General features: G+C 54.5%; 9 protein-coding genes across 9 annotated transcripts in view; 4 read left to right on the top strand and 5 right to left on the bottom strand.

Moving 5' to 3' along the window:
- ISF_00228 (Small GTPase superfamily, Ras type) overlaps positions 1-178 on the top strand; it is a gene marked incomplete at both ends in the record, with an annotated part of 1,114 nt that extends 936 nt beyond the window's left edge. Inside the window, one exon of the mRNA XM_018843835.1 lies at positions 11-178. Within this exon, the coding sequence (XP_018708285.1) occupies positions 11-178 (168 nt within the window). The remainder of the gene's footprint in view (positions 1-10) is intronic.
- Positions 179-767: 589 nt separating this feature from the next.
- ISF_00227 (hypothetical protein) lies at positions 768-1,115 on the bottom strand (the record flags this gene model as incomplete). The annotated part of the gene is made up of 1 exon (XM_018843834.1): positions 768-1,115. One exon carries the CDS (start codon positions 1,113-1,115, stop codon positions 768-770), a length of 348 nt encoding a protein of 115 aa, XP_018708284.1.
- Positions 1,116-2,939: 1,824 nt separating this feature from the next.
- ISF_00226 (Pyridoxal phosphate-dependent decarboxylase) lies at positions 2,940-4,700 on the top strand (the record flags this gene model as incomplete). Its single annotated transcript, XM_018843833.1, has 4 exons — positions 2,940-3,071; positions 3,139-3,414; positions 3,467-3,511; positions 3,567-4,700. The coding sequence occupies 4 exons, from the start codon at positions 2,940-2,942 to the stop codon at positions 4,698-4,700; spliced, it is 1,587 nt and encodes a 528-aa protein (XP_018708283.1).
- Positions 4,701-6,352: 1,652 nt separating this feature from the next.
- ISF_00225 (hypothetical protein) lies at positions 6,353-8,322 on the bottom strand (the record flags this gene model as incomplete). Its single annotated transcript, XM_018843832.1, has 2 exons — positions 6,353-6,375; positions 6,999-8,322. The coding sequence occupies 2 exons, from the start codon at positions 8,320-8,322 to the stop codon at positions 6,353-6,355; spliced, it is 1,347 nt and encodes a 448-aa protein (XP_018708282.1).
- A 1,334-nt stretch (positions 8,323-9,656) lies between these two features.
- ISF_00224 (hypothetical protein) lies at positions 9,657-10,115 on the bottom strand (the record flags this gene model as incomplete). Its single annotated transcript, XM_018843831.1, has 1 exon — positions 9,657-10,115. The coding sequence occupies one exon, from the start codon at positions 10,113-10,115 to the stop codon at positions 9,657-9,659; it is 459 nt and encodes a 152-aa protein (XP_018708281.1).
- A 617-nt stretch (positions 10,116-10,732) lies between these two features.
- Positions 10,733-12,844, top strand: ISF_00223 (Armadillo-type fold protein; the record flags this gene model as incomplete). The annotated part of the gene is made up of 1 exon (XM_018843830.1): positions 10,733-12,844. The coding sequence occupies one exon, from the start codon at positions 10,733-10,735 to the stop codon at positions 12,842-12,844; it is 2,112 nt and encodes a 703-aa protein (XP_018708280.1).
- A 145-nt stretch (positions 12,845-12,989) lies between these two features.
- On the bottom strand, positions 12,990-14,937 carry ISF_00222 (4-coumarate-CoA ligase 2; the record flags this gene model as incomplete). The annotated part of the gene is made up of 4 exons (XM_018843829.1): positions 12,990-13,484; positions 13,576-14,088; positions 14,215-14,822; positions 14,904-14,937. The coding sequence occupies 4 exons, from the start codon at positions 14,935-14,937 to the stop codon at positions 12,990-12,992; spliced, it is 1,650 nt and encodes a 549-aa protein (XP_018708279.1).
- A 1,805-nt stretch (positions 14,938-16,742) lies between these two features.
- On the top strand, positions 16,743-17,335 carry ISF_00221 (hypothetical protein; the record flags this gene model as incomplete). The annotated part of the gene is made up of 2 exons (XM_018843828.1): positions 16,743-16,974; positions 17,112-17,335. The coding sequence occupies 2 exons, from the start codon at positions 16,743-16,745 to the stop codon at positions 17,333-17,335; spliced, it is 456 nt and encodes a 151-aa protein (XP_018708278.1).
- Positions 17,336-18,693: 1,358 nt separating this feature from the next.
- Positions 18,694-20,127, bottom strand: ISF_00220 (hypothetical protein; the record flags this gene model as incomplete). The annotated part of the gene is made up of 2 exons (XM_018843827.1): positions 18,694-19,995; positions 20,062-20,127. The coding sequence occupies 2 exons, from the start codon at positions 20,125-20,127 to the stop codon at positions 18,694-18,696; spliced, it is 1,368 nt and encodes a 455-aa protein (XP_018708277.1).
- Between the last annotated feature and the right edge of the window lie 7,566 nt (positions 20,128-27,693).

Genomic DNA, 27,693 nt, shown 5'->3' with positions numbered 1-27,693 from the left:
CAGGACCAAGCCGCTGACGCCGCTGCCGCAGGACGACAGCGCCGGCACGTTGGGCGGCGGCGGCGGCGGCGGCGGCGCGGAGAAGCACCGCGCCGGCGGCATGGGGGGGCCGCGGGTCACGGGGGAGCGCTTCGGGCGTGGCAAGGGCGGGTTCTGGAAGAGGCTGCGCTGCTGGTAGCGGAGGCGGGAAACGCAACAAAAACGAGGCTGGTTCTTGTTGACTTTTTGCTGTGCTGCTGTATGCTTCGGTTGTTTTTATCACATTGGCGTTCTTTTTTGTTTTGCTTGTGCGGCACTACAAGACGGCCGTGCCTGTTCGTTTCATTTCACTGTACTTTATTTTTGAACCCTGGACTTCTTTTCTTTTTTTTTTTTGCATTTTGGGTGGTTTTTGCTTGCAGAGATACCAAGCCTATGATATTATGGCGCTTCGGAGGAACAAAAGCATTGTGGAGGACTTGCGTTTGGGTGATTCTTGGATTTCACGGGCACGTTGCGTTGTATTTTTCTTGACTACGAAGGCAAAGTAGTAATGATGATGGAGGAATGAAGGGTCTATTTTCTTTTTGGATTCTCAAGCTCTATCTATCGTGAAACGGAGACTGGTTGTCGATATAAGGAGGGTTTGATTGTCGATATGAGGAGAAACTCGCTGCCGATATGAGGAGAGACTGACTGTCAATATGAGGAGAGACAGGTTGTCGATAAGAGGCCTTGTTCCACACAAGTCCCGCTTGTCGTGGAGCTCTGAAGATGGGAGCCGCCCCTTAGGAGCCGAAGCGGGAAGACGAATAATGAGAATAAGAACGCTCACGTTCGCCGCAACCGTAGCAGTAATCCCTAGAGCGGGAGTTTGAAAATGAGGGCCCTGAGATGGGGGGTTCGAGGCAGTAGTCGGCCTCGTCTTCCAGGCATCGGCGGCAGTATTCGGCCTCGTGCTCCAGGCGGCGGCGGTAGTAGTCGGCCTCTTCGTCCAGGAAGAGGCGGCGGAGGCGGCGGAGCTCGCGGCCCGTCAACTCAGTGACGGCGTCTTTAATCAGCGCGCGGGTGCAGAAGGTCCATCCCGCCCTATAGCGTTTGCCACGACTGTCGAAATCGTAGGTAGGTTGGCACATGGCTGGTTGGTGGTGGTGTGGTGAGATTGGGAGCAGGTTTTTGGCTTGTGAGTGTTAAGAGACTGAGGAGTGTGATGTACGGGATATTTTTATTTAGATGCGGATTCACGACGGTATTAAATACTCGTTTGGACTGGCAGAGGGAAGGAGAGAGGTGCTACAGTGATGGAATGAATGAGGTTTAAGAAGCAGCGCGCGCGGATACTTTTGAAACAGGGCGGCAAGCCTTGGGCGTGCGTGTTGGTTTGTAGGGTTCCGCGACAAACGAAATAGCTGGCGTTGGGGTTGGCGGGTAGGGAATCGTGTACGTGGGAACAACGTACATCGGCTGGTTCCTCCCGGAACTACTGATTACTGTTGAAAGAGGGCTGATATCTGTGATTATTATTAGCAAAGCTACCTATGGCTTTGGTCGTCTGTACCTGGCCATCTATGGTGGTTGGTGCGGCTTGTGGCGGTGATGCGTAACCGCGACATAGTTTTTGTGCATTGGCCCGTGAAAGTAAAATTGCCTCGAAAAGTGTCCTTTTCTATTATGATTGCTTTCTTCGACCTTTTCTTTTCCCCTTTTTTCTTTGTGCTTCTGCATTATCCGCCGAATATTGTCGGGGACAATTCCGCGCGGCAAGACTTGCCCCCAAGGGTCAAGGGTGGCCAAGGAGGCATTTCCTGTTTAGGCAGCCTCGCACAAAATGATATTGCGACCAAGTCACAGTAATACAGTGTGGCTGTGACTTTAGATACAGAGTAACTGTGAGAGCGCGGTATACATACCTGTGTTATGGACAGAGCGTACGGGGCGCTATATGAAGCTATATCGAGCCGCACAGAGCGCTATCTGAGTATAGAGCCGAACACAGCGCTACATATTGCGCACAGGGCGCTGTAGAGAGAGTACAGGGCGCTGTAGAAGGCGCTGTAGACGGCGCTATAAAATGTAGGTATCTATGACTATATATAGCGATCGACTATGACAAACGCAAGTGAGCAAAAGGCATAAGCAATTTTGTGATGGTGCTTAATAAATACAATCTGTTACAACAAGGGTTCATTAGACGACCAACTAGCGCCGCCATTCAAAGAATGAATGCATGCTGCAGGCTATCGTTAGGCTGCGCGGCATTGGCTATGGCAATGAATAAATTCGTCTACTTCTACCAACTCACTACGTGTCTATTTCTAGGCGCATTCATTTCGCCATATCTTGGCTGTAATTCGACATGCTCGCGTGCCTACGATTTGCCCGCACCAGACCAACTGTCTAGCCCCGCGGTGACGTGATTCAACCACCCAACTTACCAACTTACCTATGTGCCGTACCACCTACTTATACACCTTATGTATCGAGGCATCAAGCACTAATCAAGTAGGCCCGTGAACAATTGTGTCGCAAATTAGAGAAAATGCCAATCTATCCGGACGTGCTTCTGTAACCAGCTCAAAAATCAGGGAAAAGACTGCGTACAAGGCTCACCGCACAGTGTGAAAATCCAGGCCGACAGTCCGCAGCTGTCCACAGCTGTCCGCAGCCAGCTATGCGGCGGGACCTCGCTCAATAGCAGGTCGTTGTTTTTCTGCCGAGCTGGAAGAAGATGCTTCTTTCCTTGTTTTTGTCTCTTCGCCGCGGGATTTAACAGATTTTTTTTTTCCCTCTATCTTTTTTTTCTCTCCCCCATACCGCCCCCAACAAAGAAATCTGCAAGCCCGCACGTCAACTGCAACCTTGGTTCCTGTCGATCCCGTCACATCGATTCGACAAGTGAGAGAGCCCAATAAAAAAACCCTCATATTTTTATCTCGGTCCCCCGTTCGGCTCGACAAGGCATGACACCACCCGCCGCCACAACGTACGCCCAAAATGGCAACTCTTCGCCGGCCACCGCCGCCACAACCAAACCCGGTGCCGGCTCCGGCCCTGGTAGTAGTCCGCTGAACCGGGCCGGCGAACTCGAGCATGTAAGCCGGGATGCACTTCACTCCATTGTTATTGACCACCGCTAACAGCATGTCGCCATGGCATTAGCTTCTTCAAGCCGTCCAGCAGCTCATCCTACCCTTTGTACGGGCCGCCGACGACGCCGCCGCGGAGAAGCCTACCGGTGCCATCCCCAAGGGCCGTCCCAACGTCCTCGTCCAGACCACCGCCCCGGCCGAGCTCGCCGCCAAGCTGGACCTCGTCTTGCCTGCCGAGGGCCAGGGCGCGGACGGCCTGCTGCTTATGATCCGCCGCATCTTAGACTATAGCGTCAACACCTGGGACCAGGGCTTCCTCGACAAGCTCTACGCCAGCAACACGCCGGTGCGACTATTTTTCCTTGCGAGGCGCGAAAACTTACTAACAGCTGTACCAGGTCGGCGTCATCTCCGACATCATCCTCTCCATCCTCAACACAAATGTACGATACAACCCCTCGACATGCAACCAATCAACATCGCTGACCGCACCACCAGCTCCACGTCTACCAGGTCTCGCCTGCCCTCACCGTCATTGAAAAGGCCACCGGCCGCGCCCTCGCCCGTCTCTTCGGCTTCGAGGGCGACTTTGCCGGCGGCATCACCTGCCAGGGCGGCAGCTCTAGCAACCTGACCTCGCTCGTCGTCGCGCGCAACACGCTATACCCGGAGACCAAGTCACGCGGCGTCGCCGGCGCCGGGCGCGACTTTGTCGTCTTCACCAGCGCCCACGGGCACTACTCGGTCGAGAAGAGCGCCATGATCTGCGGACTCGGCGCCGACGGCGTGTGGGCCGTGCCCGTCGACGACGAGGGCCGCATGCGCGTCGCCGCGCTGCGCGAGCTCGTCGCGCAGGCCAAGACGCAGGGCAAGACGCCGCTGTACGTCAACGCCACGGCCGGCACCACCGTCCGCGGCTCCTACGAGTCCTTTGCCGAGATCTCTGCCGTCTGCAAGGAGCACGGCATGTGGATGCACATCGATGCCAGCTGGGGCGGGCCGGTCGTCTTCTCGCGCGCGCACCGGCACAAGCTCGCCGGCGCGCACCTCGCCGACTCCATCACCATCAACCCGCACAAGATGATGAGCGTGCCGACCACCTGCTCGTACCTGCTGGTGCCCGACACGCGCACCTTTAAAGTCGCCAACAGCACCAAGGCCGGGTACCTCTTCCACGAGGGCAGCGGCGAGGACGGAGAGACGTGGGACCTGGCGGACCTGACGCTGCAGTGCGGCCGCCGCGGCGACAGCCTCAAGCTGGCGCTCGCGTGGCTGTACTACGGCGCGGACGGCTTCGAGCGGCAGATTGACCACGCGTTCGCGATGGCGTCGCTGCTGCACGCGCGGCTGGAGGCGACGGGCAACTTCGCGCTGCTGTCCGGCCGGGAGACGCCGTGCTTGCAGGTGTGCTTCTACTACGCGCCGGGGGGCGCGCTGGCGGCGGACAAGGCGGTCAACACGGAGCGGACGCGGCGCATCGTGCACGCGCTGATCGAGCGCGGCTTCATGGTCGACTACGCGCCGGGCGACAGGGGAAGCTTCCTCCGCGTGGTGGTCAACGTCCAGACGCTGCCGGGCACGGTGGGGGGCCTGGCAAAGGCCCTGGACGAGGTGGCTGCCGAGGGCCAATGATGTGTGTATGAATGCATGTACATGACGATATAGATATAGAGACAATACAATAACGTTTAGAAGCAATGTCCATGCGGCCTTGGTGCCACTACCTGTTCTTGTCAACATCGCTGGGCGCCGTTTGTTTGGCGCACCTTGCACAATCGCGCTTGGCGCCAGGCTTTCCTGTGCATTTTGCAGCAACCTAGCACGCTTTCTACAGTCGGATATTGTGAAATTTATGAATATTCATTCCTCACCCTGCACACCCTGGATTTACAGCCCTGTTGAGTGGTCAATATTGCGACAGTATTGTCGCTTATTCAGCCTACCAGGGCTGCTTAAGCTTCATGGTAGTTACTGAACGAGGCCACGGCCACCCCTTTCTACGTCCTCCACCTCTTCCAACACATCGCCCATTCCTTCCTTCCATGCTCGCAACCCAGCTCGATTTGCAGTCATGACCACCCGCAACCTTTTGCGCGGGCCCATCACTTTATCAGCAGCAAAAAGTCAAAGTCGTAACATTCTTCACGAGCTCCTATACGAGCCGCAAAAGCGTGCCTTCTACAAACGCATCGATAGTTACGGCTGCATGCTTGCCGACGTCGTCGCACACCATCTTGGCACAACACCGGAGAAAATCAACGTATCGCCTGAGGACTATTGGCGCCATGGTTCTTTCAATCTTTGCATTCCGATTATGATCGACAACTCGACCAACCCAACCCTCCCGCAGTTTGTCATGATCCGATTCCCCCTGCCCTACCGTGTGGGGGAGGCCACATTCCCTGGTAATTCAGATGAGAAGATAAGCTGCGAAGCGGCGACGTACGCGTGGATTCGAGAGAATTGCCCCGAGGTTCCTATTCCTCAGCTTTACGGCTTCGGCCTGACGACCAAGCAGAGAGTAGGCGCCCATTCCTTCCCCCTCTTCAGTACTTCAGCGCCTAACAGGGCATGCTTTCACAGTTCACGAGGCTTGATCTTCTTCCCTGGTGGTCCCGCTGGTATCAACGAGCTCAGCGCTATATTATGACAGCACTTGGGGTCGGGTATCCGTCGCAATACATACCACATCAAACTGCTCATTGCCTGGACCTAGACCTAGGCTATCTGCTGATTGAAACCATCACGGCAGGCACCATGCTGTCAGAATCCTGGGACGAAAAATGCAAAGATAGCCGTCTTCTAGACAATCTGCAGCAGGATCTCGCCAAATTGACATTGTCGCTTGCGAGCGTTCCCCTTTCCCGCATCGGCACATTCCGGCTCGACGCTGGAGGCTATCTCAAACTTGACAATCGCCCACTTAGCGTTCAGGATACAGTGCAAGAAAATGAAGGTATACCTGTCAGTGATTCTACTTATCGGACTTTCTCTCGCGTCGATGACTTTCTTGTCCATCATTTAGAAGCTTTCGACAACCGACTTATCCATCAGCCAAATGCAATATCCAGCTCAGAAGATGCTTGGCGCCAAATGACCAGTCTTTTCGCCGCGAAGGTGATATTCCCTCAGTTGTTCCAGAGAGAACTGAATAACGGGCCATTTGCGTTTGCCCTGACGGACCTACATCGAAGCAACATCTTGGTCGACGAGAACTGGCACATCACCCACATTATCGACCTCGAATTTGCCTGTTCCTTGCCGCTCGAGTTCATCACTGTGCCTTACTGGCTCAGCGGCGCAGCGGCTGACGAGATTAGCCCGGTCAGCTACGCACCGTATTATGAAGTGTTCGTTGAGCATATAAAACGTGAGGAGGGTACTCGAAAGCAGCGGAAGGGACTTGGAAGCTATCCGCTATCGTCAATCATGGAAAGGTCATGGACAAGCGGGGCTTTCTGGGTTACACTCGCAGTCACGGATCCCATCGGGTTCACTGGTATGTTCTACGACCACATCTTGCCGAAGTTTTACTCTTTCCCCTCAGAAGAGTTGAACGACGCAGATTACAAGCGTTTTGGGCGCCTATGGCGTCCCGACAGTAGCGATGTTGTTCAGCAAAAGCTGCAGGACAGAGACGAGTACTCTGAGAAACTGGATGAATTTTTTGTCGACTCTACCTGGACTGCGCTGGGAACTCTCCTTGATCCAATGCCGTAAGACACATAGTATCGCATGCATTATTTTCTCTGTTGTCGGATCCCAGCGCGGCAAAAATGGCCTCGACGCTCCAGAATGATGTCCCATGTGGTCCAAAAACTTCATGCAACTTGCACTCGCACGGCAGATGGCTATGAACAAGTGAACCGTCCTGGCGCCTCATTTTCACTCTGTCCTTCAACCTCGGAAACAAGATATTAGCCCGATGACCAAGGTGCAGTCTCTTCCTCATTCCAGGGTCTAGCGACTCCAGATACGCCTCCAGACTATCGCGGTCGGCATCATCCACAGCCCGTGCCATGCGACGAGCGTCAAAGCTCCGTTGCCGAAAGATGTACTTATAGAAGTTGAGCAGCTGCCACTTCTCCCAGCTACTTGTCAGGTGAAATCCAAAATTCAAGTCACCCTCCCGCTCGAGGTGCGTCTCGAAGGGGCGGTGGCACTCGCGCTGCTCGTGAACCCGGAAACAGTCGCAGAAGCGTCCGGACAGCGCATGCTCGACACTTATCATAAGTCGAAAGACGCTGTACTCGCAGGGGCCTGGCCGACGAGGGACTACGCCCTGGCTCTCCAGCTTTGAGATGTCCAAGCCGCGGGCGTGCATCAATTCGGGTATTCTCAGCGCCTCATATGCGGCGACAATGTCATCAAACGTGGCACCAGATGTGGCAAGTGACAGGTAGTGCTTTGCAAGTTGTACACGCTGGGAGAACGACCTGCAGTGGCAGAACCCAAACTTGATCCAGGTCGACGTCGTCGCGTCAGGGAGTCTCCAGAGAGTGGGCTGTATTGCGATGTACAGGTCGAGAACGTCCCTCTGTGACCGGCTGAACTGGTATTCAGCCTTGAAAAGTTGATCAACATTGAGGGACGCAAAGGCACTGCTCGCAGCGGCGATCCAGATGTCGTACTGCTCCTGGTCCATGTTCGGGACTGGGAAAGTATCCGGCGACCATCCCAAGAACCATGAGACGCAGCTGCATTCCTTCGTGTTTCTGAGACTCGCTATATCGCGCTCCAGCTTGCAAAAAGTAAGCATGAACTGGACGAGTGTACTAGCCTCCAGCTCCTCGTGCAGCGCTCGCACGGCGGGCCGGACTCGGGCGAAGAGGGTCCCGTACAGGCAGATGAGATTGAGCACCTGAAGTCTGTCCGCGCAGTTGTTGAAGCCGAAAGTGCGGCAGATATGGTCGTCGGAGAACAGATAGGTGAACGCGTTATGCATCCGCTCCTCATCTTCGGATTTCACCTCCCTGCTAACTTTCCGGATGACTAGTCGCAAGAAGTCTACATCGTTGGGCCGGTTGGGCATTCGGCAGGTGAAGACGTGGGCGGCGGCGTCGCGCTTCTTACACTCAGATGAACAGTAAAACGACCAGCAGGTTCGGCATCTGTAATCGGCAGGGCCGCGACAGCGCCGACACAGTCTCTGGCTCGTGACTCGGGCAAGAGGCATCTCCTGCATCTCCTCCAGTCCGTCTTGTTTCCGGGTGTGGTTGATCTTGGCAACCTCTGCCTCGTAGATGGGAATCATTGCTTTGGCGCTGTATCGACCCGTGCCATCTAACACACTGGCATAGCCGGGTTCATCATGTATGGGAAGAAACTCCACCTGTTTGTCCGTCGCCAAAACCCCACCAAAACCGAGCATCAGTCTTCTGGGAGGCCCTCAGCATGGTGGTCATGGTTATGGCAAGAATTTCGACCTTACCTTGACACTAGAGGTCTGTTTTTATATTCTGGTTGTTCTCTCTGCACTACCTCCGCCGTGGATAATGCAGCTGAAGATTGCTGTATAAGGTCGAGTTGAAAAGGTGGGTTTTCCTCAGAGAGAAGATTCTGCAGGAGAGCGAGGAGGAACTTGGAAAACCGATCAATTAACTCCATTGCTGGCTCCGGGATGAAGTCCGGTAATGACCATAGCGAAAAAAGGGCCAAATGGGACCCCCGATATTGCAAAGGCTCGTCGCTGAATTCTGCAAGCCTGCAGAATGCCGCACAGAAGAAGCACAATTTCCTGGAGCAGCCGATGTACGGGAATACTTTGCCTCTTAAACCCCCATCAACCCGGGTTTGCTGGGAACAATGTGTGATGAGCTGAACTTCGGCATGTATTGGTTTCCGTATCCGTGACGTCTTGATAAAGTCTTTGGCCTTGTCTGGCTGGGAAAAGAAATCGCCCCAGTTCGGCAAAGACTGAACGTCGAGCAGTCCGAGAATTTGCTTCGGGGTTTTGCCAACTGTCTGCTGTGGCATGCGCGGAGTGAGGGGCGGGATGTTCTGGAACGCTATGGACACAAAACCGGACTTGGACGCAAACTGCTCGAAGGTGACAGCAGCATAGAATATTCGCGTCAGGTACAGCAGCGAGGACCATGCGGTTTTGAAGCGTTTCTTATCATGAAGCACGGGTCTAAGGAGGCCCTTGAGCGCAGGTCGTCGTCGAGGATGGCGTACGATTCTATACAGTCTTTCCAGGAGACTCTTCATTTCAGTCTGATCGGCGGAGCAACCGTCGCTAAAGTGGCGCAGGATGCGACGGAAGACGGACTGGACAAGGTTTTCGTCGTCGCGGTTAGATAAGCAATCCACTGCATTCTCGAAAAGCGACTCTTCCCCTCTGCTGACGACTGGAATGTCGAATTGAAGATCATTGTCGTCCGTCCAGCTCCGAGTGGCGTGCTGTCGAGGCCCTCGTTGCAGATTGTCACTTGTCAGTATCGTCGGTGGCCGCGAGGCAAGACTTGCATCTTTCAGGGTCTTGGCGATTAGGGTAGAGTAATGCAGTACGCGGGGAGCTTGATGAGCAAATGTCAACTCAAACGCCTTCTCAACAGCCTCGTTTTCCCCAAACCCTGTCTCTCGTTGTTAGCTGAGGTAAGTCATGGCAAAGATTCCACGCTCGATGACAGAAAAAGACAAGGTCGGCTTGCCATTTGTGACGATGTTCTGGTAGAGTTGCTCCAATTTGTGTAAAAAATAATCATCGTCTTCATCAAGACCTTCGTTCTTGGCACAAAAGATCCTGGCGGTCTTTTTACTCGGGTCTTCCACCATCATCAAGCTGGTAACGTGCTTTGCATCACAATTTCGGTTGGCTGATTTGGCAGCGCGCTTTGCCGTCTTAAACTTGGCCAAGACCTCGGCAAGACGATCTAAAAAGTTGCGTTTGATGACGCTTAGGTTTTCGTCACGGTTGTCAATCGGTTCTTCGAATTCTATCTCGTCAACAGACTCTTCCGCAGCGTCCGTGGCTTCTGGGATGGAAGGTGAATAGAGTCCTCCGCTCTCGTCATCGCCGTCTCCCAGATCTGCCGCCCGACGCATAATGAATGACAAGATGCTAACAAGAGCGAATACATCTCTCTGGACATTGGAGGCCATTTTCTGTTGATGGAGATGTTCATGAGAGGGCCAGGGCTCACCACTGCAGCCTGACTGCACGGATGAAGCCCCTCATGGGCATAAATCACATGAGCATCTGAAGCTTCTTAGTCATCCTTGAAAAGGGTTGAATTGATGAAAAATTTCATGCAATATGAGAAGCCTCCAGTATGAAGACTGAAGTAATTACAAGAATGCTTTCTGAAGGGCATGATAAATTTAGCGGCTTCCACTTACCGTTTTGGGTAGGAGGCTTCAATATGGCCCCTGCAACTGGCAATTATCTGCGATCTGGCCTGGAACAACGACCGAAGATGTATGGAAGATGAATGGAAGTAGAAAAGAAAAACACGTGAAATTGCACTTGCTAAGGAAAATCATTTCATACTTGAGAATTGCCCGGATTCTATAGATCAATTGCTGAGGTACGGATAGCACTTTTGGCCCAGGCAAAAGCGCTTATCTTATCGCACTTTGACAGAAAAAAAAAAGTTGGCAGAAGAGACAAGAGTCGATTCACCAACCACCCCACCAAACTTTACACCAGCAACCCAGTCAACATGCCCAAGCCACGCACAAAACGAGGCTCCGGCCGCGAGGCGCGCAAGAGAAAACATGCCGAGGATGGCGACTACACTGCCGACATTGACAGCAAACGACAACGCCGTACGGGCGGCGGTGACGACACCGACAAATACAACGAAAACGAGAACAACGGCGAGTACCAGCAGGACGAAGTCGCACCTGCGAACGGGGGCGGCTTCGCGAGCCACGAGGACGGGCCGGGCGAGAGAGAATTCTTCGGCATGCTCGCCGACGAGGAGCAAGAGTACTTCCGGCGGGCCGACGAGATGCTCGAGCTCAACCAGTTCCCGACGCCTGAGGACCGCGCGCTCTTTCTCGAGAGCGTCTACACCGAGGCCAGAGGCAAGGAGCTCAAGGTGGCCAGCAGCCAGTCGTGCTCGCGGCTGATGGAGCGCCTGATCCAGCTGGCCACGACGGCGCAGAAGAAGCGCCTCTTCGAGGCCTTTGCCGGCCACTTCCTCTCGCTCGTGCAGCACCGCTTCGCGAGCCACTGCTGCGAGGCGCTGTTCCTGCGCTCCGCCGGCGTCGTGTCCCAGGAGCTGTCCGGCTTCGTGCTCGACACGACCGGCGAAGCGGGGGCCGATGCGCAGGAGCCGGAGAACTCGATGGAAAACTTGTTCCTGGCGACGCTCGACGAGCTCGAGGGCAGCATGGGCTTCCTGATGACTGACCGCTTCGCGTCGCACGCGCTGCGCGTGCTGCTTCTGGTGCTGTCCGGTCGGCCACTCGAGGATGCGGCGTCCAGGACGCTCGTCAAGAGCCGCAAGAAGGAGCGCGTATCCGTCGCGGGCTCCGCGGCGGTTGACGAGCAGAACAAGGGCCTGCGCGCGGTGCCCGCGTCCTTTGCTACGGCGGTCACCAAGATCATCCGCGACTCGACGGCGTCCATGGACGCCGCCGGCCTGCGCGTGCTCGCCACCCACCCCATCGGCAACCCGACGCTGCAGCTGTTCCTCGAGCTCGACCTCTCGCTCAACAAGGCCGAGCAGAAGGCCGACGCGGAGCAGCCGACGCTGCTCTTCCAGCTGCTGCCCGGTGCGCCGCAGTCCCTCTTCGAGGAGGATTCGGCGGCGACCGAGTTCGTCAACGGCATGATCTACGACCCGATCGGCTCGCGCCTTGTCGAGGCCATCATCACGCACGCGCCGGGCAAGGTCTTCAAGGCGCTCAACCAGAACATCCTGCTGCCGCGCATCCAGGGCTATGTGCGCAACGATGTCTCGTGCTACCCGGCCATCAAGGTGCTGAGCCGCATCGGCAAGGACCAGCTGGTGGAGGCGGTGGCCAAGATCGCGCCGACGGTGCCGCAGCTCGTGGCCAAGCACCGCTACAACGTGCTGCGGACGCTGTTTGAGCGCTGCGCAGCCCGCGGCCTGACGGACGAGGTCAGGCAGCTGATGAAGGGGCTCCGCGAGGGCTGCGGGCCGCAACCGGCCGACCTCGTCACCACCCTGTGCTCGCTCAAGACCGACGAAGACGAGGCCGACGAGGAGAAGAAGAAGAAGAAGCAGGACGTCACCCAGCTCAGCAAGAACGAATACGCCATCCAGTCCCACGGCGCGCAGCTCCTCACCTCGCTGCTCGCCATCCCCGGCCCGGCCAAGGGCGTGCACGAGTCCCTCGCCGCGCTCCCCACCGATCTCCTGCTGCGCCTCGCCAACACCTCCCTGCCCACGGCCACGCTCCTCAGCACCGCGCTCAAGACTCCCTCCGCCAACGCGGTCTTCCAGAAGTCAACCGCGCACGCGCTCGCTCCGCACGTCGCGGAGCTGGCGACCTCGCAGAACGGGCACAACGTCGTGGTCGCGCTGGCGGAGGTGCCCTCGCGCGGGCGCGACTTCAGCGTGCCCGCGCACGTCAAGGAGGGCATGATGCAGGCGCTGGCCGGGCGGGAGGCGGCGCTGCGCGAGTCGTGGATGGGCCGCAGCGCGTGGCGCGCGTGGCGCGGCGACGTGTGGAAGATGAGGCGGCACGACTGGAAGGCCTGGATCAAGGACATGGTGGCGGAGGAGTCGCAGCAGGTGGCCTCGTCGGCGGCGTACAACAAGAACGGTACGCGCGCGGGGGGGAAGCGAAAGGAAAACTAGCAATGTATGTGTGTATATACACCACAGTGTCTTGAGAAGATGGGCTTCATGGCAATAGGGTTAGGAGTTTTTTGCTTTCACATCAATAGATCATTTTCGCCATCCACGTTCCTTTATCAGGTTCTATAAAATCTCTTCTCTATATCTATAGTTTCGCGCTCGGCGCTTGCGCCGCTTCCCTCTTGTACTGCTCCCGCAGGACGCGCCTCAGTATCTTCCCACTCGGGCTCTTCGGTATGGCCTCGACCACGCGCACGCCGACCAGCCACTTGCTCCTCGCGCGGGCCCCCCGGACATACCCCATCAGCTCCTCCTCCGCCTTGCCGCTATCCGTTCCTCCCGGGCGCAGCGCGACAAACGCAAAGGGCCGCTCGCCGGCGTAGTCGTCCGGGACGCCGATGACGGCGGCGTCAGCGACGCGCGGGTGGCCGAGCAGCAGGTCCTCGAGCTCCGCGGGGGCGACCTGCGCGCCCTTGACCTTGATCATCTCCTTGATGCGGTCGTGGATGGTGATCTGGCCGTCGGCCGCAACGGAGCCCTCGTCGCCGGTGCGCAGGAAGCCGTCCTCGTCAAAGGCGGCCGCCGTGGACTCTGGGTCGTGCAGGTACCCCGGGAAGATCTGGGGCCCCTTTACTCGAATCTGCCCACCACGTTAGGTTCTTTTTTCTTTTTTCTTTTTTCTTTCCTCGCAAGCTCGGGGTGTGCTATCAAAAAAGAAGGGGAGAACGTACCTCTCCGCGCTGACCGACGCCCACCGCCACGCCGTCCTCATCAACAACTCTGACCACCGTCCCCGCGACCAGCGTCCCCACGGACCGCCCGTGCTTAAAGTCGTACAGGTGCGGCGGGTGCGTCGACACGCATGCCGTCGTCTCCGTCATGCCGTAGCCCTGCTTGAAGCCGGTGCCCGGGAAGCGGCGCGCCAGCCGGGCGAGCACCTCCGGGCTGACCGGCGCCGCGCCGGTGGCCCAGCGCTCGACGCAGGAGAGGTCGTAAGCGGCGAGGGCGGCGGCGGGCTCCTGGGCGAGGCGGATGAGGATGGGCGGCACGAGGTTGACCTCGGCGATGCGGTGGGTGCTGATGGCGCTGAGCAGGGCTGGCATGGTGAAGCGCGGGACGACGGCGATGGAGGTGTGGCTGACGAGGCAGTGCACGAGGGCGCGGATGAAGGGGGAGTTTTGAGGGTATACGGAGGTTCGGGGGACTTGCTGTGGTAGAAGGGCAGGAGACCAAGGGCCGTGTGGCTGTGGGTGTAGGCGAGGTTGAGCTGTAGACACTGCGCGATGATGTTTGCGTGCGAGATGATGACCTAGATAGCGACTCTTGTCAGTAACATTACCAACCGCTACACACACAGTTCACCAACTCACTGCTTTCGGAAGGCCCGTGGTGCCGCTACTGAAGCACAGAAACGCCGTCTCCTCCGCGCTCGTCCGTCCCCTCGGCAGTCCCACCGCCGGCGGCACCTCCCCGGACCTCCTGCCCTCCTCTACCAACTGACTCAGCGACACGAGGCCCTCCACGCGATCATCCCCGTCCGCGAACACCACCACCCTCCCCTCGCCCAGCCCTTCGGCCCTCGCCGCCGCGCGGACTACCGGGAGCACCTCGGGCGCGCACATGACGAGGCGGGCGCGCACGGTGCGCAGGGCGTGCCGCAGCTCGGCCTCGCTGCCCGCGGGCGAGGTCACGGCCGGCACGCCGCCGGCGCGGATCACGCCGTGCACGCAGACCGGGTAGGTGGCGGCGTTGGGGGAGATGACGGCGACGACGTCGCCGGGGGAGATGCGGCGGAGGAGCGCGGCAGAGAGGGCGGCGGCGGCGTCGCGGACCTGCGCGTGGGTGAGGGTCGCGCCGGTCTGGGTGTTGATGTAGGCGCGCGGGGAGGAGGGGACGGTGAGGGCGGGTTGGGAGGAGCAGCCGGCGGCCGGGGAGGGGCCTTCAAAGAGCCATTGCCAGAGGGTGACGTCCGAGGGCACTTTGTTTTGAGTCGTGTGAACATATGCAGTCTGGCATTTGGTGGGTGACGTGTCTCTCTATGTAGCAGGTATGTACATACCTTCTATATCTGGGTAGGCGGATTTGAACAACATGGCCGCTGGAAAGGAGGGCGGATTGGCCCGTCAACTGCCACTTTGCAGGTGTCAATGATTTATCAAAAAGAAAATGACCATCTGTGGGAGACAAAGGTGTCTTAAAGCTGCCAAGCCGGACCAAGTAGCCTGGGCATAACGGCTTTTATTACCCCGCGATCATCGGCCCCACCATTTCGGCGAGTAAACCGTTCCCCCCGGTGCTTTTTTCCGTGCCGAGGTACGCGACCACCCCTCCGCTCCGAACTAGGAGCGTGAGCCTCATTTATGGAAGGATCCAGATTCAGGTCCATGGAAATAAGATCACCGGCCGAGCCACGGACTTGTTCCGTAAGAGGCAGGCCGGAGCCCACCAAACTTACTCTGAACCAACAGCGCGACGGACGGGGGAAAGGATCTATTACTATGTTGGCGCCGCCGGAGTCATTAGTAGTCATTCGCGTTGGTCTAGTGCCAGGTCTACTGCCAGTTCGGAGCTACTCCCTAACGCCCCGACGGGTATCTCAGACACGTTCGTAATACCATCCACATACGCTGGGGTCCAATCAACCTGGTGAACTCCCCCTCACCCCCCCGTTCTGTACCTGTCCTGTGCATTCCTCCCGGGCTGGCCGTTGGCTCTAGAAAAGGTCACACAAAGTTAGAAGCTTCATCCCATCGCGGCGGCAAAAAAAAAAGTAAAGCCCACCTAGGTAACATGACAAGCGCTCCGCCCCCACCCACCCAAGCCAACACCGACCAACAGCATTCTCGTCCATCTAGACACAGCCGCCGTGTGTAACCCACCTACAGTAGAACAATTTGTTTCCCTTCCGTCGACTTGCTCGGATACACCTTGTTTTTTTGTCTTCTTTTTCGTTTCCTAATTCAAGGGTTTCGGCTCCCAGCCTCATCCTATCCTGTTCCTTCATTGATTGCCCGTCTTTTTTTCATTGTCTTGGCCCCCACAGGCTTTTCACCTTCTAAAATTACAATTCATTGTATCCAGTCGCTTGCATTGCCCTGTGCGAGGGAAGAGACGCCATGGCCCTGTGTTGCCGCCGCTGGCATGTACTTCTCTTTGTTTCTTTATTCAACCGCCCTGCTTCCCTCTATCCAGGGCACTCACTGCCCACAGCCTTGGTCGCTTTGTGACAATGAATTTGAAGAGTAGACCAGACAGACAAGAAAGAAAATCGCATTCAATCCCACCCCTAGCTGCCATTAACTCCTTTCTTTTCCATTTTTTACATCTCATCGCCTCGGTTCAATACAATCTCATTCATCCAATGCTCCTCCTCCAACAGCCAGGCTTGGGGGCTGTGAGAGCAGGTCTAGTCAAAGTGAATCCGACGACAAACGCACGCTCCAACCACCGCACGCGACACGCTATTGTTCAGATTCCCTTCACTTTTGCTCTCGAAAGTGCCGATTCACCTCGTTTGAACGCAATGTGAAGCAACAAGCACCAAAAGCACAGTCAACAAAAACTCTTCCCCCCTTTGCCCTTCCATTGATTGCCCTCCAGCTCGCCTTGCTCATTCTTTCAACCCATCCATCGCCTCGCCTCTGTCACATACTATCGTCAGCTGTTATAAGATTCAACACCGCTCTTGTCACCCCTCAATCCATCATCTCTTTAACCCTTTTTTTTTTCTTTCTCAACACTTCGTCGCGTCCTTTCTTGCCGCCGCTTATACTTGTTGTGCCAAAACCTCCTTCCAGACTCTTCGAACTCTCCTCGTCAGCTATTCAACGAGAAAACACCCTTGTTCCGTTGTCCAATATCCTTTCATTTCCCCTCAGCAACACAAAAAGAAAAGACCATGCCTCGTGGTGGCTACGATTGCACCGGCGCCGCGCCCGGCTCCTTCGCCTCCCGCCTCGGTCGCCAGATGTACCCCTGCGGTGGCGGCAACACGCCGCGTGCCTCGCAGGCGGCCGTCTTCCCCGGCCAGCCCGCCGCGCCCGCCAGGTACTACCAGCCCGCCGCCCCGGCCGTCGCCTACCAGAACCAGCAAGGCCCAGGAATGGCCTACGGCTATCATGCAGGAGCAGGTACGTTTTTCTACATTATGCAAGATTTTCCTTTTTTTGTTTTTTTTTCCCCGCCACCCCGGCGGAACTGGAACACCCCCACGCAGAAGCATTCTAGAACGAGAAACCTCACTTACACCAACTCGCGACACGAGCAGCTCCCCAGCAGCAGTCCGGGTTCGTCGGCTTTGCGGCTCCCCAGCAGCAGCAGCAGCAGCAGCAGCAGCAGCCACAGATGCAGTTTGCGGCCAACTATGGCTTTGCTGCCGCCCAGCAGCAGCAGCATGTCGGAGGCGCTCCCGGCGTCGTCTTCGGCGGCGCGTATCACCACCCGCAGCAGCCCTCTGCCTACGGCGGCGCTCAGTACTATCGACGTCTGTGAATTCCGAAATTTGCGTCCTGCTTTCTATAAAAACGCGCGTCTTCGGCAGGGCAGGCCTTCTCATGTACAATACCCGGGGCGCAAGGGTGCCAACTTTTCTTGCTCGTTAACTTTTCATGTCTTGCATTGTTTAGGGCGGCGCAGGCGGAGTCCCTTTCTTTCAATACCTTTTGCTTTCACATGCTATGTTGCTTTTTTTTTCATCTTTTTTTGCTTCATTCTTTTGTTTTTTTTTTTGTTTTTTTCTTCTGTGTTTTACTTCTCCCCTGCAGAATTGGGGAAACATTATACCAGAAACCAGGCCGCAAGGCAACCCCGCCAGGCAAAGAAACGGAGGGATGGCCTTTTGTATTCTAAGAGTCACGCAGATCAACACCAGCGAAAAGCTTCTAATAAATGACAAGGCGTTAGCCGGACCAATCCCATCTCTGATACAGAAACTAGACAGCTGTCAAAAAGGTTGAAAAGCATAAAAACTGGGCGCGGGAAATCACCTGCGCACGCGGATGAAGCGCCGTCCGTAAAACTAACCTGGACAGCGCAAGAGCTACTGCATACATTGGCGATACTTGGGCGTTTGGTGCCGGGGCTTCGACGGGCGTATGTTGGGCTTTTCTTTTCCCAACTTTAAAATTTGGCCGTCTTGTTAGCTCACCGTGAATGGCTAACCTTTTGAGTAAAGTTGTTCGAGTTGCGGTATAAGTCTCAACCAACAGAGCGAGTCGTAGCTCTCAACCATCAGCCGTGACCCGTGCATGATGTCTTAATCACAGCCGAGACCAGTGCATGAGGTTTTAATCATGACGATTTTTCCTCAACTTAAGTTTTCGCGAGTATCCTCTAGCATCATCTTGTCCTTCTAAATTCAAAATGTTCAACTGCGTGCCTAAAGTCACATCACCATCAAGTTTAACACCTCACCTCGGTCCGACAAGCAAATCATCACATGGCCTGGAAGGACAAGTAGAAAAGTAATAGACCAGCATTTCGCTTGAGAAATTATAGTATATAAATATCAGGCTATCATGTATCATTAGCCAATACTCGAGTGTGTGCTGCAGTAATTCTGCGGTCATGTGCGCAACGCTGTTGGTGTAATACTGAATCAGAACACCGCTTGCTGAGAAAATCCAGCCCCTTTCAGTCATCTACAATTTTCCATCCATAATCTCAGCGTCATGTTCCATCACATGTATCTTTCGTACTGTTCGCCACTCCAACGCCAAGATCTTTAAGTGCAATACTTACACAGAAGAATCACTAAAAGAATTAGAAGAAGAGAAGAAACAGAGAAAATAAAAGACAGGGCAAGAAAAGAAAAGGGAACAAATCGCCGAGAAATGAAACGGCAGAGGCAATCACTGGTTATCAGCAGCCCAGGCGTTATCATTCATGAACGTGTCCCAATTCGATTCGTCCGTTCCTTGGACCGTCGCCAACCATCTAGGATTCGACATGTCCAAGTTGTAGCCCGTGGGAGATATGACTTGGTCCTCCTCCTCCTCCGTTTTAATGTCGCGATCAGGGTACGGCCCGCTTAGCGAACCGTCCTCCCCTGTTTCAATGTGGCGATCGTCCTCCTCTGTTTTGATGTCGCGACCAAGGTAGGACGTGTTTACCGAGCCGTCCATGCCCGACCAGTTCTGCGAATGCTCAGAGCCCGTGGGCAGGCCCATCATCATTCTAGCTTCCGGAGGTAACGCTGATGTGAATGCGGAACCGCTAGATCCCAACCCAAGCGGCGATTCAGGTTGTGACGAGGGGTCAAAGGTGAGCGGCGACACGGGCATACCTATGCCAGAGTCCTGTCTCCAATAACCCGGTTGCTGTGGTGGGCACTGACCTGGACCCGAGGTAGACAAGCGCGAAGAGCTGTGTTGAGGGTAAAACCGGTGAGGAGGTGGAAGAGATCCCACCGGGAATGGCATTCCCGAAAACTGCTGGGACATGGGCTGAGCCTGTTGATGGTAATGGGAACTCTGGTACAGTAGCGGCTGATGGTGCTGATAGTGCTGACGAGGCGGCTGTGGAGGCATCTGCTGCAGCTGCTGCGGTTGGTGCGGAGGCATCTGCTGCTGCTTTTGTTGATGCGGCTGCGTCTGCTGCTGCTGTTGATGCGGATTCGGACTCGGATTCGGATGTTGCTGTTGAGGCAGTGGCGGAGACGACTGCTGAGGTTGAGATTGGGGCTCCTCAGGTTCAGACTGGGGCTGCTGAGGTTCAGACTGGGGCTGCTGCGCTTGCTGAAGTCGGGTGGGAAACGATGCAGTTGCTGCATAAGAAGGAATGTGGGGAAATGCTTCGGCGAATTTCTGGTTCACTTCATGATGCCTCCATTCCGCATTGCTGCGAGCCAGTAGACTGGACACGGCAACCTTGCTGGAAAGATAATCGCCGACTCTGGAGCTGACATCGGAGGGCGTTTTCTGCACGCCGCCACCGAGGACTCTATAGGAGCGAGGCAAGATGTCATCCTCCTCCTCGTACATCTCTTCTGCCAGGACGATTTCTTCCGTGATGCGGAAGGACTTGCCGGTGCGTTTTTTATGGATGTCACTGGCCATACGGGCCGATTGAACGCGAGCCTCAAGGCTCCGGTCGGTGCGCCGAGAGGCAGCAATGTACGCTCGCTCCTGGTTTTCTTCATGGGTCCTCTCGGTCTATTTGCGAGCTCGCCTGTTAGTGGGATGCGTTGGTGGGGGGGCCAGAAGAAGCGCGAAGCGTACCTTTTTGTAAGTGGTAGGGGGAGCCATGGCTTCGAAGCTGCTAAAGTCTAGAGAATTGCTTCGCATGATTGAGATTATCGCACGAGAGAGCGTGCTCCTCTATATAGTAAACAGAAGATCGCGGTTGTATCTTTGGCAGGCACGGAACTGCAGCCGTGTGCTTGGCAGGCGCGGAGCTTGGGTATGTGTTCGCTGGTAGCACTAGCTAACTAAAGCTTCACGGCCCAGTTGCAAGTACCACGGATGTACCACCACGGTGAAATTGGCGAGTAGGTAGAGTTTGGCGGTGCAGTAAAATGGCGTCGTAAAGGCAATTGCTAGCCACGGTCTCACGGTCTAGATTGAGCGCGAGAAGAGCTCCAGAAGAGTCGATGAAGTTTTGCAAGTATGCGCGTGGGGTGGTTTCGTCGTGGCGGTGCTGTTTGTCGTGAAGACAAGGGCGCAAATCCGGCAGGTATCGGAATCTTATTTGTAGTTGGTAGGAATTATTTCGTTTTTAGCCAAGAGGAGCAAGAGAGATGTGGAATTGAGAGGAAATCCAAGCACGCAGTGGAAGAAAACGGAGGGCATCCATGGGTATAAAAGGTATCCCAGAGTACAGCGTATTGAATGGGAGGAGGGGTGGGCACAATGCTGCTAGCCACAACAGCCACACAGAAAGCGACAGCGACAGGGCCAGGAGAAGAAAAGTGCATGCCGTGGGCCCGTGGCGGCATGATGGGACTGCATTCTGGATAGTCTCACCCGGGGGGGATGGATGGATGGGGGTATGGTGGAGATGATGCCGCGGGAGTGAGGGAGCGAGCAAGATGTGGGTGAAGAGGATGAAGAAGGCCAACAAGTTGTCGATGCAGGCGATGGCCTTCGATTGTTAAGTTGCGGGGCCGGCAATGTGCTGGGCCAGAGAATCGGCACGCCACCCTCCTTCATCGAGCCAAAGCAAAACGAACAGGCACAGTGTATCGCCCATGGGGTCTTTCTTTTTTTTTTGTTTTTTTGTTTTTTTATCTTCATTTCCTCAGAATCCATGTCAGCCACTTCGTGGACATCTTCATCCAAAATCAACATCGGTGTCGGCGCCTACCCACCTGGCAAAGGCAAAAACCCACCAAAAATCTGCTCTGTTTGCAGTCACAACCTTACCATGAAACAAACACCACACCACCACTTACATCCCGCATTCTCGCCAGCCATCCATCATCATCCATCCATAATCCCATCTCGGCAGCATCCCTGTGACACTCCCATGTGCCTTGTGGCTGATATTTCCCTTAGTATCCTCCGCCTACCAGGTACTCGTGCGGCGCCTCTCATACTGACGCACAAAGACCTACCCTATTTAGCCAACACGTTCATCTCGCCAAAATGTCGATACGCAACGGCCCGGAGCAAAAGTTCTCCCTGCTTTTCCCCAGCCCGAAGCACCGATGCATCGATGAAGTCACGGGACAGTTTATAAACATGGCCATTTAGCCTCATGCCAACCGCTCCTCTTGCTCCTTCACTACCGTGCAAAATCCGCCGAGTCGGCGTCTTCCGAAACCAATTCATGGCGAAACGACAACCAGCACCTTCAAAAAGGCTAAAACTAAGAATACCACACACACAGCTTTGCCTCGAAAACCGCCAGACAAGGTTCGACCACGAGCTTGTGCCAGCCGTCCGCCTGTGACTGGCCTCACCTCCAGCTTGAGCCACATTTATTAGTGGATTGACGGCCGCGACATCGAGATGTGCCTCTCCCCAGCGCGACCTAACTGGTTGCCCGCAGGGCTGCAATCAAATCCACATGCGTCCCCCTCTCCGCCGCTACAACCACACCTTTAGCGCCCCTTCTTTTGCTGGCACCATGAACTTTACCAGCTCGACATCGACTATCTCTGCTTTCCGGGGCCATATGTCCGGGTTTGTGAAAAGTGCCGTTGTGCTCTTTTCTAATCATCAGTTTTACATTTCCGCTGATTCTCGGCTCGTACCCGGTTTGTGTCTCTCCTCGACATTGACACCCCCGAACCCAACGGCAAGCGCCAACTTTTCAACGGTGCATGCTACTCGGTTCCAACAGACAGACCCCACCCTTCTTACTTTGTTCACTGCATACAGCGCATGCAGACATCGCGGCCCACTGCCCGCGACGACAGCGTGGCGCCGCTCGTGGCTTGCATCGTACTGGCATCGCGACAGCAGACTGTTGTAAGTCCGAGCCGGTATCAAGGTTGGCCTTTGCGGTGAGAAATACAAATTCGCAGACGAACGGTGGTGAAATTTACCAGATTTCGGGTGAGAAGCAGTCACTGTCAGTAACGTCACAATCTGGCACTTCTGCTTTCTCAAAATATTTGGCTTCATTCAAGTCGAAAAAACGCGACCAAGCATACTTTCTTTGTCGGCTCTCACAAGCAACGCTTGGTTCCCCGTATCCACGGAGGATATGCTCCGGGGCACAGCAGCCGCGCCTGTATGTGCAGTAAGAAATGGGTCGCAGGTTCCGGCAGAGCTTGGTTTTAAGCCTCTGCCTTGATCGTCGCTAATAAGACACGGAATCGAATGGAAGAAAGGAACGCTGCTTCAGGATTCCGTCTCTGCATCGAGCAGGGGTGAATTTGAGCCACACCGTCTCGTCCAGGGCCCAAGATGGGGTACGACCCGGCCTTTTTCGCAGCTTGCCGTTTCGCTGGGCAAGTTTGGCAAGCCACCGTGTCCAACCAAACTACTCTGACGTCACAGCGATTCCACCCTCATTTTCAGCAGCTGCACCCTCGCCTCGAATTCTAGCGTCTAGGCGTGGATCCAAGCTGCAATTCAAGGGCCCTGCCTTGGCTTTCTTCCCCATCCTGTTACCACGCCCCAAAGCTCAATTCGAGAAATCCCTGGATTTCATTTAGAAAAGGGTTCATATTCAACTTTTTACACCCCCTCCAACCGCCGCTCAACGCCACATGGGCTCTCAGCACTGACGTGGCTGCGCCCAGTACAAGCATTCACACCAAAAAACCAAGGCGATGGAGCGTTTTGCTGCTCAGACTCTGGTTTTCTCTATTTTGCAGCTGAACTATTGAAAGTGGCGCGATTGCAATATTTTGAGCAAGATGATGCGAAATTTTCCTCTCGTCAACAGTGTCCAAGGATGGCATCAGTCCTCGTACTGCACTTGCCAGCCCATTGAGCACGTACAGCACCAGATGGTGCAGAATGAATTTCATGGGAGTGATTGCCAATGCGCTTTCTGGTAGCCCGGAAAGCTTGTGCTAACTAATATTAGGCGCGATCACTCTTCGCGATCACTCTTCTTTCGAACGAAACCCCAACTTTTAGTGGCGCTGAGGCTCCCAGCCGAGTCTTACATCATAGTTTCGTCAGGCCCCAGAATGACAGCCCAGCGGGTGTTTGACAATTTACACGACAAAACCCTCACCGAAGGTAAGGGCCAACTCGCAGCAGAGTCTGCAAGAGATGCTAATTGCAGTAACTCTTAACCTGTGTCTCTTCGACGTCTCTGTTGCCAAGATTCATGACACGTATTTGCTTCTATCTGCTTCACTGTCTGTTACCTCTGCCACCGCATCTGTGGACATGGGTTCACTTCCGCGCCTGTCTCAACTTCCCCTTGCCTAGCCGGTGCAGCCAGCCAAAGCCATAGATCGTCGTGTATAACGCGAAAGACTGGTTCAAATGGAATCTGCGGCTCAAAAGAGTGGGATGCTTTGTCCTACAAGACTTGCCGTTACCAGCTAAGAATGGAGGTGGCGAGTCTGCCACATGGGCAAAGTTGGGCTGGCTCGCCCATCTTTCCCATGTTTGACATGTACCCATGGGGGTCGATTCATCGAAAAGACAGCACATTTCCATCGCGATTCCTCTGCTTTTCGGCCACTCACCTATCAGTACTAGCCACACCTCGGATCCTGCTTGCCCGATCGAACGTCATTCTTGCACAGCCACGTCGGACTCGCCACACTCAACTAAAGGAGCTTCTTGTCCGAGCTTCTCCCCATTTCCTGGCCCATTTACCAGGAATTATACTATCTTTCGAGAAAGAAAGTTGATGGGCTGCCACGCATCGATGCCACACCGAAACCTGTGGCTCGGTAGGTGGCGGTGCGGCGGAGAGACAAACTCGCGGCAGGCAGATCACAGTCCCATATTTTGCAGTGATTTGCAGCCTAGCAATACTAATCGCAGCTCTTGGCACCTTTTGCCGTTCAACGATGTGGTCCGCGCTGCCAGCATGACGGCACACCGATCGGCTCGCCAGGGAACCGGCAAACAGAAGGAGGATAGGGGAACTTCTATCTCTCTTCGCCAGGTATACAAAGTATATCGAGATCTTTTCTTCGACCTATCCGGCCTAATTTTGCGGCATTCTTTCTCAGGTTATCAGGATTGGAAGCGGTTCACAAGCTTAAAACCCGCATATAACTGACGGAACCGTGCACGTACAAAGAGCGCAATCATCGTAGACATTTCAGAAATCAGCGCTTGTGACTCTTCTTCCTTTTCTTCTTTTCGATCAAGTCAAACAGAACGATGCCTTGCTCAATGTGCGTTCGATGCATCGGTCCCCGCCATCAGTCCCAGTTAGCCGGAACTAGCACCACGCTATCGTTCTTTCCCACTGGTTGATTATATTATCTTGTTCTTTCCGTATCCTATTCCGCGGGAATTTCCCCTTGCCCGATGAACTAGTAGGCTTTTTATTATTAGTTCTGAGGAGGCAGGGTTGCCGTCATGTGGTTCCCGGAACGTGTAGATGGATCTCCGTGGGAGCCCGATTGTGCTGGAAAGACGGTACCGAGTGCGGAGTTGTTGCAGACGCCACTAGTATTCGCTGACGCATGTTATTATTGAGAACCGGAGCTTTACTCTACATCAGGGAACGCAGGATGTTCGATGATCTGGATGACTGGCTGCGTCACCGCCAGAGGCGCCTCGTAACCGGCCATACACCGCGTCAGACACGCAATGGTGATTCAAGCAGATGAAAATACACCTGACTACTCCATGGGGGCTCTACTTGGGTTCTAATTGTTGCTACCCGGTGTTTCTTACGGTACGCCTCTTTGCTACGATAAATGACTGTACAGTGTTCTGTAATTGGTTGCGTTGTTTGCAAGGGCATGTCATGGCATCCCAACGGCTGGTCCGTCCTCCCTCGTAGACTCCATTTCAATTTGTAAAATTATGTTTACTCAAATAGAATTAGCTACGTCTAAGAAGCAATGTGGTCTCTACGTGAATCGGAGTTGCAGTAGCCACCCCTTTTTGACGCCGTCTCGGCGGACGAAGAGCATGGTACACGCGCCGAGGCAAGCACACTGCCATGAGTGACAGCAAAAAGTTTCGATTTTTACTGATATCACATTGCATAATTACTGCAATTCTAGTAAATAGTCATCCCGCAAATACTCATCAGCCGCTCGCTTCCGATATTCAGCGGGCGAACCGCCCCCCTCCGGTTACAGCCATCAGCAGCCAGGACACTGATCAACATCCTTTCCGAGAAAGTTCCTGTCCCGTTTTCTGTGTCTCCTAGGGCTCTCTCGTATTTGAATGCATCATAGTAAGCCTTCTTAGTCTACAGCAGTCATGTAACCTGGCAAGGGCTAGACTGCACAGCTAGTACAGCCGACTGCTTCGTGGCACGAGAACACGAGAACATGACGGTGTTGCGCAGCGTAGCGGTTTTCTAGACAGCTTACAGGACTGTATTAGAATTATAATTAGGCTAAAGAATGAAATTCGTTGATCTCATAATGGCTTACGGACAATAGGCTGCTCGTGCTTTGCCCGCCATGGACCGGGCGGGAGCCTGTGCCTCGGACGCCGAGCGGCACATGGCTACTACTCTTCCTGAGGGCAACCTAATATTATCATACGGTTTTGGGTTAATCTATAAAGATTTCAGATGATACTATAAGGGTCTTGATCCGGCTGAGGGCTGTGATCCGGCTAGACGTCTAAGCAACGTCGGGGCTTCCGCACTTAACGCAGCACATCGGGAGGGTAACTGTGGTGCAAGAAGAGTACACGGCCGACTTGAATGTCTGTGCTGGCATTAAATTGTACAAAGTCCCGGCACGTGCTTCATCCTAGAATTATTTGTTTGCATGTTTATATCTTGCTCCCAGAACAGACTGGTGAGTAGGAGGCCAGGCTCGGTCAATGAGCCGCGCACCGCCAAGTCAGATGGTGTTCGTCGACGCGGCCAAACATACTTGACGAAATTGGGAGGAAGACTATTTCAGCTAATTATTCTGAGTTAATCTCGGAAAAATAGTAGCAAAAAAGGCTGGTGATACAGTTCCTAAAAGATTGCGCTGTGATTCAGGGCTGTAGAGTGGCATGAATGCCGGCGCCCATCATCTGCACCTTCATCTGTCAGCCGTATCCCTTTAACCATCAATAAAAGAGACACAGAGCTGCTTAATGACGCGAAGTAAGATGCTATCTATGACCAGAGGTGCTCCCTGGCTTTCGTTTGTGCCACAGTACCTGAGCTGACGGCTCATATACTTTCTAACTGCTGCAAAGTACCTCTTATCCTCGAGCGACATGATTAGACCGAACCCCTATAAAGTTCCCACATGCTACTTTTCGACTTTCGAAGGGATACAGAGATTCTGCTAAGTGTAAAACGAACTCAAGTTTGATGCCCTTCATCTCTCGAGCAATCACGTTGAACGACTCTCCAGATTCCTGTAAGCCTGCACGTCTGCTGTGGCGACGAGGCTAATTGTAGAAGCAACAAGTTTTGGGGACTTTGACTTAAAAGTGACAATTCCCATGTAGATAGATGGGTATCGGTGACCGTATGCTTGCAAACCTTTCCGTGTATACATAGCGGTACGATTCGGTTCCGCGGCATGGGCTGCGCTCCTGGGTCTTGGCATATCTGTCAGCAGCTTGCAAGTGCCGATGGATGAGTTTATTAGACACAGAGATTCTTACTCTATATTAAACCATTTTCGTGGAAGATCCATGAACTATTCACTACACTATCAATATGTGGCGAGTCTCGTGCCGTCATAGGCAGTTGAGATCATATTTAGAGATGCATACATAGGTGCCACCCGTGGCTCACATGCATGTCGGAGCTTTGGGGCCATTTGAGCGACAGGGTAGCCAAGGGCCCTGCATTACTGAAAGATACATTGTAATATTACACAATTTTTAGATGCTTATATGCGGGTTAGCCTGTCTATTGTCTACATGTTGGCTATGCGGAGATAAGTGTGTGACGATGTTCGCAGCCGCGGGAGAAGTTTTTGAGGAAAATGATAGATCGTGCAAATACGGCTGAGGTGAAAGGCTTCGCTCATAAGATATGCGATGTTTCGGCCACAAACCACAGACCAAGTGAGGCATGTGCCACGCCATGCATGTCTTTGCACAGCATCGGATCTTAACCCCGCAAAGCTCGAGCCGAGGGCACGAGAGCTATCCGATTGCTAAATAATCACGGGGTGCGCCTCGTTGTGATTTCTTTTGCCGAGACGACCAGCCACACATCGAACTGGTGATATACGATATACAAATGGTGTTGAGAGATTGTGTCACTAGGATGTCGTCCGCATCTGGCCATGGTTTGTCGTCGAACCGGCGCCGTGCCGTCCACCGGCTGAACCCATGTGC

The sequence above is a fragment of the Cordyceps fumosorosea genome (genome assembly GCF_001636725.1).
Source record: "Cordyceps fumosorosea ARSEF 2679 chromosome Unknown scaffold_1, whole genome shotgun sequence".
Classification (NCBI taxonomy): Eukaryota; Fungi; Ascomycota; class Sordariomycetes; order Hypocreales; family Cordycipitaceae; genus Cordyceps; species Cordyceps fumosorosea.
This window is presented reverse-complemented; position numbering and strand designations above follow the sequence as displayed.